The sequence below is a fragment of the Coturnix japonica genome, chromosome 5 (genome assembly GCF_001577835.2).
Source record: "Coturnix japonica isolate 7356 chromosome 5, Coturnix japonica 2.1, whole genome shotgun sequence".
NCBI classification, from domain to species: domain Eukaryota; kingdom Metazoa; phylum Chordata; class Aves; order Galliformes; family Phasianidae; genus Coturnix; species Coturnix japonica.
Genome location: NC_029520.1, coordinates 21,181,757 through 21,196,233, shown reverse-complemented (window position 1 = coordinate 21,196,233; position 14,477 = coordinate 21,181,757). Strand labels below are relative to the sequence as shown.

Sequence of the window (14,477 nt, the reverse complement as noted above, 5' to 3'; positions counted from 1 at the left end):
CGCCCGCTCCTGGCAGCCGCCACCCATCGGCCGCCTCCTCGGCGCCGCCGGCCAATGAGCCGCTGGAAGCGTGCGGGGCTGCCGTTAAGCGGCGGCGAGGAGGATGCGGGGCTCGCTCCGTGCACCTGCCGCCCACCTCGGGCCGGAGCGGCGGAGCGGCGGCTGCGGGTCCCCGTGGCTCGGCAGGACGGCGGCTGCCCGCGTCCCCAATGCTGCCCCGCTTCAGGGCCCGGCGGAGCGCATCGTGCTGGCGCCGCTCCCCGCATGGCCTCGTTGTGATCGTGTCCTGAACCTCCGTCGTCTGTCCCAGGCCTTGCGGCGCCTAGCGCTGCAGATTGTAAATCCAGGGCCTTGGCACAGCCGTGCTGGGGAAGGAGGTTTCCACCAGGAGCTGCCCGGGACTCATTGAGGCACGGGGGGATGTGGCTGTGGCCGCACCTTCGCTCCGAGTGCCCTGCATGCAGGGAGCTGATGGCACGGCCGGGTCCCCTGCCTTGCTGTCAGATGCGGCTCCCCTCCCCCTCTCCTTTCGCTGTCATTCCGCATTATTCTACAGAAGGCAGTAAATTCTGGGCCCGGTTCCAGATCCGGCTGAGCCAAGCCCTCTGCCTCTTGGAGGCTGGGTGTCAGGGAGGCGTCTGGTGAGCTGCACTGCCCGAGTCCGGGATGCTGAAAGTCACCCTGGGCTCCCTGGGATCTGAGAAGGACGGAGCAGTACTGCCGGTGGGGCTGAGGTTGGGAATAGTGCTGGAGTATGCAGACAATTCAGACTGAATTGCTTCAGCATTGCCATGCAGAGATGCAGGAAGAGCAGGGAGTGAAACTGCCTAGGCAGAATGTGGGGCTGGGCAGAGCTTGAGTGGAAAAGCTGCGGTCCATGATGGCCTTTGGTGTCCCCTCTCACCCATGTAGGTCAGGGTAGAAGGGCACCAGAGGAGTTAGAGAGAGCCAAGAGGTAGTGGACGATCACTTGCACCCCACAGGGAGCAGTTACACTGACTAGACGGTGAGATGAAGTGTGCACAGCAGCTGTCTGTCCCGCATGGACCCCATTAATGCTGTCAAGACCTCCACTTTCATAGGCCCTAAAATTCACTGCATTTTTTTAAGCAAGCAGAAGGACTGTCTGGAGTGTATGGGCTCTTCTTTCCTGGAATGTAAAGGAAACCTCGGTTGTGAAGCTGGAGTGCAGGGGGCTTCATTCCTTAGTGAAAGCAGAGAAGGGAAATGCAGATGTCACAGCTGGGACAGGAGATTTATCTTGGCAAGCAAAGAGGAAAAATACTTTCAAAAAGAAAAGAGAAAAGTCAGAAGATTCCCCTCCCCATCTGCTCTGCCTGCCAGCACGAGCAGAACCTCCAACCTGCAAAGGCCCTTAGTCTCCTGGGCCTGGGCTCCCACCCAGCTGGATTAGCCCCTTGCTGCTTTCTCCTTGGAGCCGGACCATCATAGTGGGAGCAAGGAGGCTGTGAGAACTAAACTGATCCTTGAGGGAGATTGTTTCCAAACAGCTCCACTGGAGGTGGGGAAGGGAAAGTCACAGTCAGAGGATGGAGATGTGAAAGGGAAAGGGAGGGAAAGATGTATTCAAAGTGACTGCAGCAGAGAAGTGGATACAAGGAGAGGAAACAGTTTCCTTCCCAGCCATGTGGAGCCACTGGGTAGGAGCACCTCAAGGTGCACCATATACACAGCTGGACAGCAGAATAAGCTTAATGCCTTGATCTCTTCCTGAGGCCCTCCAGAGGGCTCTGGGTGGGGGTAAATAGAAAGCTTGCATTTGGATGTCTGGATGCCTTACATTAACTCCCAGGATAACTGCTGTACAACAGGAAGGGCTGTTCAAATGAGAAGTACACGCACGCACACACAGTTTGCTATTTAGACAACCCTAAGCATGAGGTCAGGGTGAAAACATGTGGTGGAAATATGTTTGGAAGAGTCAGTGCCTATGTCGGTCACCACGAGTGAGAGAGAGCAGGAGCCAGCAGCTGACAGATTCGCACTCTCCCTGTGGCTGAGGTGGCCTCAGCCTGAGCAGATTCTCCTGTGGCATGAGACCAGATTCAGGCTGCCTGGAGATGAGGAGATGGTTGTCATCCCTGTGCCTGCACACCCCAGTTTGTTCCCCTTGGGCACTGCCTCCCTGTCCTCCCAGAGGTGCAGTGGGGGGATGGGTGGCTAGAAATCAGGCTTGGATCAGGAAATCTAGCACATCCTCACCATTGCATTTCTGTCCCTTGGCTGCCCCCTCCTTGACCGCTCACTGGTAATACAGCTTTGGAAACACATCTCGTGCTATTTCTTGGCTTTGGAACATAGTTAGAAGAAGGAAGGAGGGTGTGAAAGGGAGGGGGGAGATAGCAGGAGGGAATAATGCAAAATGAGATTGTGCTGTGAGCTTTGTAACCCATCTGGAAGCCGTTTCCCCCAGAACGCTTCATGCCTGCTCCCTCTGGCCCAGGATGGTAAAGAATCACGTTCCCCAGTTGACTGGTTCTCCTTGCCCAAGCTGGGCCCATGAAAGTTACTTGAGATATTGCGAAGGAGAATCTCAGCAGACTTGCAGGTTCCTTCGTTGTCACAACTAGAGATGCTTAGAATCTGGCACTAGCCACCATGATCTGTTATGATCCACACAGCCCTGACACACTGTAGCCTGGGAACTGCAGTTACCCAGAGCCTTCTCTATCACATATGTTAAGGAGGAAGGTGGCTGAAGCCTTCTCGGAGTTTTACCAGGTAAGTGTAGCTCTCCCAATGAGGCTGAGCAGCAGAGTTTGCATATTCTGGGCTGTTAGGGTTGATCTGGGCTAAATAGCAGTGGTTTTGAAACAAGCACTGGGCTTTGCTACAGTGTGCCCATCACAGTTGGATCTGGACAAGGAGATACTTTCTTGTTACTGTATAGCTGCATCTACGAATACTGTTGCTAATCACTGTTACACTGACACCTATCCTAAAGCTAACACTTCCTTTTGGCGTTGGGAAGGCACAAAGCCCATGAAAGCAGCCCAGCAGTCTCCTCAGGACTTGGTGGCTCAGCTTCTTGTTTATTCTGTTGTGGAAATACACAATGACTTCTGCCAGTGTCAGTGCCTGCGTTAAAGCTCCGATGCTCAGCCCCGTGCACTCATTACTGTCATCTCACCCCTTAGACACTGCTGGCATTTCAAAGTAAACCTAGAGGCAGAGCTTCTCTTCCCTCCAGGTAGGTTTGTCCTAACCCTTGTTTTAAGCATGAGTGTTAAAGGACAGTGAGTGGAACTAATGCATAACTGCATCATCTCCCTGGCTGGTCTCCAGCCCCACCTTTGTTAACACAAGCTTGTGAAAGAAATTTGAAGCTCGTGGCAGTCACAGATGATTCTTCCTGCAGCTGACCATCCATTCCTGCTCCTCTCTGAGAGTTACACATTCATTCTAGTTTTTATGGCTATGGCTGTACTTACACAGGTTGGATGCCTCCTGTCAGATCCTGGCTCTGTGTGCTTTGGTGTTACATTGGCAGCCAAAACTCTGAATCCTTTTACTTGTCTATGATTGGTTACATTCACATCCTTACCATAAGGCTATCATGTTCATGTCCTGTTTGCTTGTGCTGTTTGGAGAAGCAAGACAAAGAACAGCTGTTACATGAGCAGGCACTCTCTGGGGTTAATGCTCAGGACTCTGTACTCTCTTACCCCTCTGTGTTGTAGGGCAGGACAAAACTTGGTTTTCCAGTGCTTTTTAAATAACCCAATTCCATCTGCTGACTCAGCTCCCTTAGAAGAACAGTGCAGATGGAGGTGTTGGCTGTCACTTGAACCAAGTGCAGACTAGGCAGCTTGAAAATGGCTGAGTGGCTGCCTTGCCTACATGCTGCCAGTATGGGAGCAAGTGGAGAAATCTTCATCCCAGACTTCCCTGGGAGGGCCTTCTCACTGGGAGGGAAACCTCATGTCAGGTAGAATGCAGACAGCAGGGACTTTTGCCCATTTCCCACATGCTCCGCGGGCATTTGATTTTTAAATCTAGTGGCTGAGGGATGACGTTGGAAGGCGAAGGGCACTGCAATGACAGAAACTGCAACAGCTTACCATTTCCCTCCCCCACTTGGTGGGAAGTGCAAGTCTGCTCAGCTGGAGCCTACTTCATTCCCCAGCCTCACCCCACGCTTGGGCAGCCCAAGTAATGTTGACAGAGTGATACTGTGCTCAGGTAAAGCAAATATACCTTCCTGTAGGAACAGGAACCTGCACGGTCCAGCATCCGGGGTCCTCTGGCCAACTCCTTCCTCAATGTTACAGGTGGGGAAAGAACTGCACGCACCCCCTGCTCTTCTAGGAACTGGCTCTCCCAGAAATGTTCACTGGCATTCATGCCTCTACTCTAGGACCTGTGAGCTCTCTTGCACTTTCTCCTGTTCATACCCTTTTGCTCCTGGTATTTCAATATGCTGCTTTCAACACTCTTCTGCCCACCCAGATGCTTTTACAGTCGGGCGGGTGGGGGCAGTCTGACTCGGCTGAGCTCTCTCCAGTTCATTTAAGTTACACAGTTCCGTCTGTGTAATACAGTCACTTGAATGTATCTGTCTTTTCTTTCCTCCCCATGAGCCAAAAGCGTCAATCTGCCAACGAATGGGATGATTTTTCAGCTGGTGTTTGGCAATCATCATTTTTCTCCCGCTCAACCGGCGCTTTGTTGTAGCAAATGGAAAAGTTAGCAATCTGAGTTCTGAATAGGGGGATATGCCTCAAAAGAAGCAGGTTCCCTGTGGCATCAGGAGCCCGGCTCCCCAACTGCACCCGCCAGATTTACTGGCTGTTACTAGAATGATTAGTGGCATGATTGTTTGTTGTTAACAGCCCATCTGTAGTGTTTAAACTTCATCGGGGAGCAGAATTTCACAGTCATTATCTGGCTGGAGGACAGCTTCATATGGTCCGCAGAGGGGCTGTGAAATCCCAGAGGAAATTAAATATAACAGGGGGTCTTCCTGTCCTGTGGATCCAATTGATTTCTTTTTCCTCTCTGATAGAAATCAGCAGCTGGTTTGATGTTCTCTGGGGCATCAGAGTGCCTATCACTGCTGGCAGAGATCATGAGAAAGTGTCTGTCACCACAGGTGCTGAAGACCATGATTTTCAGCCACACTTTTTGTCATCACAGGGATTTCTTGCCTTGTTCTCTGCTTGGCTAGATGTCATAGTGAGATGATGCTGGGAAGCTGAAGTTAGGTACCCACAGAGGAAGGAGGAGATGTGAGGGTATAAAAGAGTTTTGCTTGCGTTCACAGCATAGATAAATAAGCAGAGAATCTATAAAGCACCTCATCTTTTTCTGTCTAAAGTCCTGGTGTCTTTATCACACTGATGCAAAGAAGGGGTAGCAACTGTTCTTTCCCATCCAGAAAGTGCTTTTGCTGAGGTTTGGCTGCCAGCACAGGAGAAAGCTCAGATTCCTCTTGGAGTTGACACTAATATTCTGTCTCCCTTGGATTTTCCTCAGCATTTCTCTGAGAACCTGGATCACTTCTCTGACAACATGGAGGATTTCTCCAACGACCTCTTCAGCAGTTTCTTCGATGACCCAGTTCTGGCTGAAAAGAACCCGCTGCTGGACATGGACCTGGACCCACCCACTCCAGGCATCCAGGCAGAGCACAGCTACTCCCTCAGTGGAGACTCTGCTCCCCAGAGCCCCCTTATGCCTGTCAAGACTGAAGATAATGCTAACGGTGAGCATGAGACACGCATACTGCACAGTCAGACACGTCTGTTAGCAGCAGCTCTGGCTGTCTTCCGCATAGAAGGACAAACTGGCTAACCCTTGAGCTTGCGCATGGCTAATCCAGGGAAGAATTTGATCTGCCATTGTTAAATACAGCCCACATTTTTTCCTTCAGCTTGTGCTCTCACAATCACATTGCTCCTTTTCCGGGCTAGCTGTTATTTACGAGGATAATAATTGGCTGTGGTTCTGTGCGCTGCCAGCTTCTGGCAAGCAATAGGCAAAAGTCATTTTAGGATCCTTCAAGCCTGGGTGTGGATGCCCTAGATCCAGGTCTGTTTTGGCATCCGTCAAACGGGTTTTGGCTTGAATATAGGAAGCATGAGTCTCTGGCTGCAACCAGTGCTGGTACATGTGGAAAGCTAAGTGGCTTCTTTACCAGCAGATCTTTTAGCAGGAGACAGAAAGGAACAGTCATTTCAAAATCTATTTTTAAAACAATTCATTTTGGGATAATTTATGATGGCTGGATATTTTTAGAGCAGTCCTTGCAGAGAGTCCTGTAATTTGCGGCACTGTGTGGGTGTCCCAACAGCTGATGGACAACCAGGCTGCCTGAAAAAGCAGTGGCACAGGCTCAGTATACACAGAAGAAAGCCATTCCTTTAAGTGAGAGTGAGACTCAAGACAGAGGCTTCCCTATCATGGCCAGGAAGGATCCCAGCTCTGTGGTACAAAGGCAGAAGAAGTGAAACTGGCCTTCACTGCCTCTTTGGTCCCTGCAAAATTGCAGCCATTGCTACCATGTGCCCTAGGAGCCCCTTAGGAAAGTATATTGGAGGCAATCCTAAGCAGCTCAAGCCAAGCAAGTACTGTCTTAAAATCACAAAAGCTTTCCATCTGCACAATTCTTTTTTCCCATCTTTAACCCCAACATAGACTTTGAGGGCAATCATTCCAAACAGTCAATCAGGCAACTAACAAAAAAGAAAGCAGTGTTAAGTGCACAGACACATGGTTATTCTGTCTCTGCAAATGGACACGAGGAGGGTGCGCCTTGGGAATGAGAGAAACAAGAAGCATGAGCTGTGAAATGCAGTGAAACACCCCCTGAAGCCTGGCTACATGAAGCTACCATAGGGATTCAGCTCTAGGGTACCTGTCACTTTTCCTCTCCTCTGCATCTGGACATATCTCAGCTTCAGTTGCATTCTCTCCAGGCCAAGTCCATGAGCCTCCTGAATGCAGTGCAACGTTCCTCCTTGGGCAGCGGCTGGTACAGGAGAGACTGAGATGGAGTCTGGAGCTTGCTCTCTAAGAGCCCAGGCTAGCTCTGTGCTGGGAGTAAGGTCTGATATTAGTGTGGCAAGTATAGGGCTAACTATGCCACAAGTCCTGCAGTGGAATAATTCAGCCCATCTTTCCAGGGCTATCTTGGCTTGTAATGGGATGTGAGTCATATTCTAGTGTAGCCCTGAGTCAGGTCCAGTATTTGTAACACTGTGCAGTCCTTTTGGCACAGCTCCATCCAGTCTCAGTCCTTTTAGACATTCACTTCAAATTAATTACCAGGAGTGGCTTTTCTTTAACATTAACCAAGAACTGCTTGGTCTGCAGAGCTCCCTAGGAACGCCTGGGCTCTGTCTAGGCTTGGAGCTGGCTGAGGCTTGCTGCTTATCAGCTTTCTCCCAGCTTTTTTGCAGATCTTCAGCACTTCCAAATCCTACCCCTTCCCACATGGTTCCCACTAACACAAGTCAGCCAGGGCAAGCCGCTGGGTGCATTGTGACCCTGTTTATCTATGGAGTCTGCTTCCCAGATGGTTTGCACACAGACTGGCTGCTTCAGTTCACAGTACAAGCCCTCCATTCTGCAGAATGCGATTTGATGCCAGGAGCAAGGGGAGCCAGGATCATGCACAACAGTGGGTGCAGAACCAGCCTCAAGGCTAGTGATTGAATTCCTGTCCAGGTCCTGCTTCCCTGTTGCTCTTTGACTTATCACCTTTCCAACCCAGGGCAGCTATGGACAACTCACAGCCATATTTCTTCCTATCACATACAGAGGAACCACAGCAGAGCATGAGATTCTTGGCATCTGTAAGGGTGGCTAATATAAAGATGTTAACAAAGATGATGGTAGATAGTCAAAGGTTATTAGCAAAGGAAAACTCACCAATGTCGATGCCTTGACTGGAAAGCTGAGGCAGTCTCCAGTGGGAAACAATCTCCAAGAGATGTTGCCTCAGTGGTGGTCAGCCCTTAAATGAGGTCTTAGAGGAGGTGGAGTCGAGGTCTACCCCTTCCGGGAGCACAGCTAGATTACTCTCACCTGTGCTCCCACAGCTGACCCAATACTTGCCTCAGCTGATTAATCAGAGGTTCAAGCTGTGATTTCCCATACAGCATCCCTCCAACATACAGTGGATTATGCTGTGGTTACACAATGGACATACCTCATTTGCTGCATGAAATGCCCTCTCATGCAGCAAAACATGGATGTGTCCACACAAAAAGCTTCCTCCTCAGTCCATCGTTGACCCTCTGATGGCTTATGTGTTTGTGAGTCTGCAACCCAGTCATTCCCTAGATAAATCTCCAAGGGTGGGAAACAGAGCTGGGTCAGAACATAGACAGGAAATGGGAGGACAACATGTATAGTTATTTGGGTGTCTGCTCCTCAGACTGTCTGGACTGACAGCACTGGGGGCTGCTGTCTTGCAGAGTCAAGCTTTAATGAGGAAAACTGTTGGTGGTCTGCTCTCCCTTGCCTGATAACTGGCTTCAGCAACAGGCCTCTCAGATGGAGGATGCCTTGTGCTTCTGAGAAAAAGAGAAGCATAGAGTTCTGCAGCACAAAGGAAGGATGGGAGAGTGAGGACTAAAATCACAACTTCAGATAAGCCAGTAGGCACAACTTTCCTATTGTGGATATAGAGAAGCCCTGGAAGAGATCTAGTGGGCAGCCTGGTCTAGTATTAAATGTGGAGGTTGGTAGCCCTGCCTGTGGCAGGGAGTTAGAGATTCATGATCCTTGAGGTTCCTTCCAACCTGGGCCATTCTGTGATTCTGTGAATGCTGTGGACTGTTAATTGCTTTGCAGAGGGATGAGATTAAATTGTACGGTCCTCTGTCAGGCCTGACACAAGTGTAGCTGAACTTGTCTAGAGCTGGGTCACAGAGCACCTCTCAAGATCTCTCACCTCAGTAACAGACTGTGGTCAGACAGAAGAAGTTAGTCCTAGCTCTCTGTATGCAAATACTTGTGGCTAACACCTTGCCTCCAACCACAAGAAAGGGCTTGCTTGCATACCAGGGGCAACTGGGACTTCATTACCAGCTGTGGGTTTGGTGTCCTTCAAAGGTCAGTGACAATGCAATTCAGTCTGTATCTGCTCAGCAGCCTCTTAGTTATCATAGCTGTGCAGTGCACCCCTGCCTGCCTGAGACGCTCCTTGATGATGCTGGCCCTGTGACATTCTGGAAGCTCTAGGAAGTGACCCAGCAGCACTGGGAGGAGCACACTGAGCTGGTATATGCATGGAGTAGCCTCAGCATCTTGCGTCTGTACTTGAAGATTTCCAGGCACACAGAGAGCTGGAAAGAATGGGCCTCAGCTAGAAAGACTTCTCCAGGCAGTAAAATAAGGGGTGCCAAGCCAAAGACAGGAAGACAACATACCACAGGCAAAGCTGATGTAATTTCTGCTCAAGCTTTGAGACCACTGTGTCTCAGGGTTCCACCCTTTCCTCTCCTATGGGCAACAAAACCTGAGTTGGGCAAAGATGGATTTACAGTACTTTTAACTTTGTTTCATATGGCAGCTTCCTCATGGCAAGTTGCTCTTTCATGCCCTTCTTTGCACAGACTTTTTTGGAGCTGAGAAGGACCTTTCACCTCCTCTCTTCCTGCCAGGACATCTTCTGGACTGAGGCTGCATTACAGAGCTGCTTTGGGCAGCAAACAGCTGGGCAACCCCCCTGGCTCTGGGAGCACAGTGTGCAGACAGAGATGTGCAGGGGCTGGAGAGTGAGTCTAAATGTTGCCTTACGTCGAGCCAACTGGGGCACTGTCTGGTGACATACTTAGAAATAGTCTGTCCTTTGTCAAGATAAATGAGTTTCTGTTTGTCAGATAAAAAGAGGAAGGGATGAGGATTAGAGTGAGTGGTGGATGCAGGCTCCAGGCCAGCATGGAGTAACTTTTTGGCAGGCTGAAGTATTTGAAGAGCAATAAGGGGATCAAAGCTTCAGAACAGAGCCCAGGCCGCTCTCCTGCCCAGCAACTTTTTCCCCCCATGTGAGATGTAACCACTCCTGGAATCTCTGCTTCCAGTGGTGAGCCTGGCTTACACCACATGCATGGTACAGAGCAGGTAGAGTCCAAGGGAACATCCCTTGGACCCTGCTTCATTCAGTGCTCTTCTGTGCTTCTGTTCCTGCCACTGTCAGCAATGGCAGCTTGGCACAGCAGCTCACAGCAGCCCCCAAGCAATGCAGGTCAGCAGAGGTAAGACTGAGGACAGCAGCCCCACAAGCAGAGTGCCACACCAGGCTTCTTCCCATCATCTCCTCCTGTCCTGTGACCGAGCTGTCCTACTCGACACAGCATCAGCGGGAGGCCAAAGAGCATGGATGCACCCCCAGCAGCCTCTCACTGCCTTTGTGCTCACCAGCTCTCTAGCACAGAGGCAGTGCTATTCTTGGTAAAACACCTGGCAGCTCTGTGATGCTGGCCATGCTGCCTGAGGAGCCCAGCCCAGCATCCTCCTTACACTGAGTACTGAGTATAAATAAACTCCAGAGAATGAGACTGAAACATCAGTGAGGGAAGAAACCCCACGGCTGTCTTTGAGCACATTGGCTGCACAGGGAGAGCAGAGCAGAGCGGAGACACGATCCCTCTAGCTCTGTCCTGTCTGCTCTCTGCACACTGGGGGTTTGTTCCCTGTTGTTCCCTCTGTTGTGGGCCCGCACATGCTTGTGTGGTGACAGTGCTAAACTTGGAAAGGCAGCCTCCCCAGATGGGGGGAAGCTGTCTGCATGGATTTGGTTTTTTTGTCCTGTTCTTACTCAAGTTTGACTCTCACGTTGTACATGTTTCAGAGCTGGAGAATGGAGTGTGGGCTCTGGGGCCCAAGCTCTGCTCCATCATGGTGAAGCAGGAACAGAACCTGGCTCTAGACCCGCCTGAGTCCCAGCTGGCTGCCAGCTCCAGACCGGTGCTGAACCTCAACCCTCTGCAGAGACTGCCAGTCCCCGAGGAGGTGAGCACATTGAAGGTCCATCTGGAACTTGGGTTCTCACACAGTGGCACTCCTGTGACGTGGACCCAGTTGTGTGACTGCAGGGTCCTGCTAGGTGATTAAGCTGCTGGGCAGACAGAGGAAGGTGATGCGAAGCCCAAATATTGCATCATTTATCATTCCCCTCCTGAAATAGAGGTCAGAGCAGCACCAAACCTTAGGCTAGCTAGAACTGTCTTCTTGATTCCTGCAGTGAAGCTGCTGGACAGCTTATCCTCCCAGAGAAAATGATGGAAGGAAGGTTTTCTCTGGCACAGGAGGTTTTACAATCTGGGTTAAATACAAGCATATTTTCTTGGCACAAAACCCAAAGGCTTTTAAGCTTGCACATGCTGGAGGCCTCTCACGTCCAATCTGCCAGTATTTCTGTAGCCACTCTTTTGCTTATTTTCATTGACTTGTGATTGCATTTTTCTCAGAGAACAGTGTCAGTTAATGCTACGCCAGTGACCCAGTTACCCTTGAGTACAGACCCCTGCCCTGCCACTGTCTTCTTCATTGCCTTGGGCTTATCATATGGCCTTTCACTTTTCTCAGTTACTTATTGGAAATGGAAGCCCTAGTCCAGCTCCTCCTTGCATTTTCCTATGAGGCAATGGGAACTATTATTTTTAAGGAACAAGAGGCCAAGTCTTTCAGTCATATCTAAATTCTTAAGAAGTCTGTTTGTCTGAAAGAAGCTCACTTATACTACTAGTATGTGGGAGGGAGCTGGGGGCTTGGTTTGGCTGTCCCTGAGTCCAGCCGTGTTGGACAGGAAGGTCCAACCGGTCTCACACAGATCTCAGCTATCTTGTAGCAGCTCAGTAGATAACAAGAGAGCCTCCCTGGGGTTCACTTCCTTCATTCACTCATGCTGAGCATCTTCCCACTTAAACAGCCATCCAAAACAAATGGGTACTTCCAGCCAAAACTGTGCACAAACTTCCTCTACTATTTACAAAGCTTGAACTTGCTGTGCCCTCGAAGCTCTGCTGTGTGTGCTCGGCAGCCATACCATGGTGCTCTCTCAGCTGTGTTTACAGTCTGGAGGAGTTTGCAGTGTGTCTGTTCAGTGTAAAAACTCCCCCAGCTTGTGGTGGCCTGGGGGCTGGTAAGCCAGGGAGCTGAGGGGCAGCACAGCCCAGATGGAAGAAAAGTATTCTTTATTTAACTCCCAATCCCCTCCAATTGGAAACAGCTGCCCAGTGGTCCTGGTGAAAATCATGTGAGCAGGATGGGGTTTTGTTCTGTTTTCTTTTTCTGCACAATATCTATACTCCCATTTCTAATGAAGACAGATCAAAGGGGGTCTTCCCATGGTAACACAGAGGTTGGTTTAAATTGCACTGTCTGTGTCTAGCAAGGGAAGAATTGCCAGGGATGAAAGCCATCTCCCTCTTGGAGGTACTCAATGCACTGCTTGACAGTATATCCATCTGCCACTGCTGATTCTCCTGCAAACACGTGCTTGTTCTCTGTCTGCCCAGCAACACAAACTTCAGGGGGCTACATCTGAATTCCTGGTTGTTGCTGTGTATTGTGAGAGGCCGTCTGGGGGCAGAGCTTTGATATGGGGTGGAACACAGAGTGGTGAGCAGCGGCTGTGAACAGAACTGGTGGGAGCACTCTGGGCAAGGGAAGTGACAGCATCCAAAATCTCTATCTGCTTCTTTTCCACAGACTCCCATTGAAATGACTCCAGCACCTGTGATCAAAGCTGAACCCAAAGAAGTGAACCAGTTTCTAAATGTACCTGCAGGTAAGCAGACAGATTTTGCTGGTAAACATACATCCTTCTAAATTAGTCAGATACAGATCATTACTATTACTATCATTACTTGGAAGCAGAGCCATATATGTGAGACAGTACCAGGGTACAGACCAATAGATGATGGGGAGCACTGTACTCACATACAACTTCTCCAGTACAAAGTGGGGACAGTTTTCAAGTGCTTGGCAACCAGCTGAGTAACCAGACTCACTTTTGATCGAGTGTGCTGTCAAGTGTGTGAGCCTTACGGTGCTTTTGGAAGAACTCTTCTACAGAGCTTCCTGCACATGTGAACAGGTTATGGAGCAAAACATCATGGGCACTCTACTCCATTTTGATTGACACCAGGTAATCTTAATGCTTTGTAAATACCACCAGTGTCTTTGCAAACGCCCTGTCAGTTCTCTCCTGCAGTTCCTAGTTTAGCACATTTGAGGTCAGTCTCATCTCTGTCTTGGGCAAAGCTCAGTCCAGCCTTGTTCTTAGGCAGACCCCATGTAATGAGACTTATCGGTTTCTTCTTTCAGTCCTGTCTTATGGCAGTGCCTTTTCTTGTTGCTACTTGGCATCTATGCCTGTCCCAACAGGCTGACATGACAGCCATTGACTTGACATCCTTATTTCTCAGTAGATGACCTGGTGCAGATGCCTCCAACTCCGCCCAGCAGCCATGGCAGTGACAGTGACGGGTCCCAGAGCCCTCGGTCCCTGCCTCCCTCCAGCCCAGCCCGACCTGCTGCTCGCTCTTCTACTGCCATCTCCTCCTCACCTCTCCTCACAGCTCCACACGTAAGGATGCAACAGGAGGTCATAGTGATGCAGGGCTTCTTGGTGCTCAGAGGGGACTGGAAGCTTTCTGAGACTTGCAGGGCGGGTTTGATCATTGTTAAGGAGCAGGACTCCTTGCTGTTGCTGACAGCTGCTTTCTGTGTGTTTCAGAAATTACAAGGGACCTCTGGCCCGCTGCTCCTGACTGAAGAGGAGAAACGCACCTTGGTTGCTGAGGGCTACCCCATTCCTACCAAGCTGCCCCTCACCAAAGCAGAGGAGAAAGCACTGAAGAGGGTCAGGAGGAAAATAAAGAACAAGGTGACTGCAAATAAGCAAACCATGCAGATTCTGTGATTCCAGAGCCTCAGCTGACTGTGCATACTGTGCATACAGCTATAGCTGGAGAGTGTGGCTTCTAGCCCATCTCCTGTGAGTGCTTGCAATGGGGCCCACAAAATAAGGCATATGATGAACCGTCCTGGTCAGGCCTTGTTGTGGGGGCAGGACAACAAGAACCACGGCATGGTGTAGGACATGAGTGGTGCACAGAGATCATTAGCCAGGCAGAAGCTATCAGACTTTAGACTGATTGGAAAGCATCTTGTGGGAGAAATAACGGGACCCTGAATTAGTCACCCAGTGACTCAGAAGTGGTCTGGGGCAGAATCTGCCCAGATGGCCACAGCACGTACCATGTGAGTCAGAGGAGTTCAGAGCAACCAAAAAATGCTCTCAGCAGCAAGGGGGGTCAGGCACACTGCAACAAATACGTGTGGGCTATAGGCCGAATAAGACTTCATGCCTGCAGCATCCATTCCTCCCAGTTTTGGCCTGGAGACTGGTAGGAATGGCAGACTGGAAGGTGACCTCCCCATTTACCTAATGGTGCTGTGTGTGCAGAGAGCAGACAAGATGAGGGGGACCACAAAGA

The 14,477-nt window shown here is 50.2% G+C and overlaps 1 protein-coding gene and 1 long non-coding RNA gene across 4 annotated transcripts in view; one reads left to right on the top strand and one right to left on the bottom strand.

Annotated features, from left to right (window-relative positions):
* CREB3L1 (cAMP responsive element binding protein 3 like 1) overlaps nt 1–14,477 on the top strand; it is a 41,042-nt gene that overhangs the window by 14,387 nt on the left and 12,178 nt on the right. For 2 of the 3 annotated variants that reach the window (XM_015864542.2, XM_015864540.2), the window contains exons 2-6: nt 5,497–5,725; nt 10,823–10,983; nt 12,685–12,763; nt 13,404–13,564; nt 13,715–13,864. In XM_015864542.2, coding sequence (XP_015720028.1) covers nt 5,497–5,725; nt 10,823–10,983; nt 12,685–12,763; nt 13,404–13,564; nt 13,715–13,864 — 780 coding nt within the window. The remainder of the gene's footprint in view (nt 1–5,496; nt 5,726–10,822; nt 10,984–12,684; nt 12,764–13,403; nt 13,565–13,714; nt 13,865–14,477) is intronic. The other variant, XM_015864541.2, reaches the window with a different exon arrangement.
* Nucleotides 2,697–7,139, bottom strand: LOC116653469. The gene is made up of 2 exons (XR_004307341.1): nt 6,878–7,139; nt 2,697–6,333 (listed from the first exon to the last, which is right to left on the bottom strand). It is a non-coding gene; the product is annotated as an uncharacterized LOC116653469 (long non-coding RNA).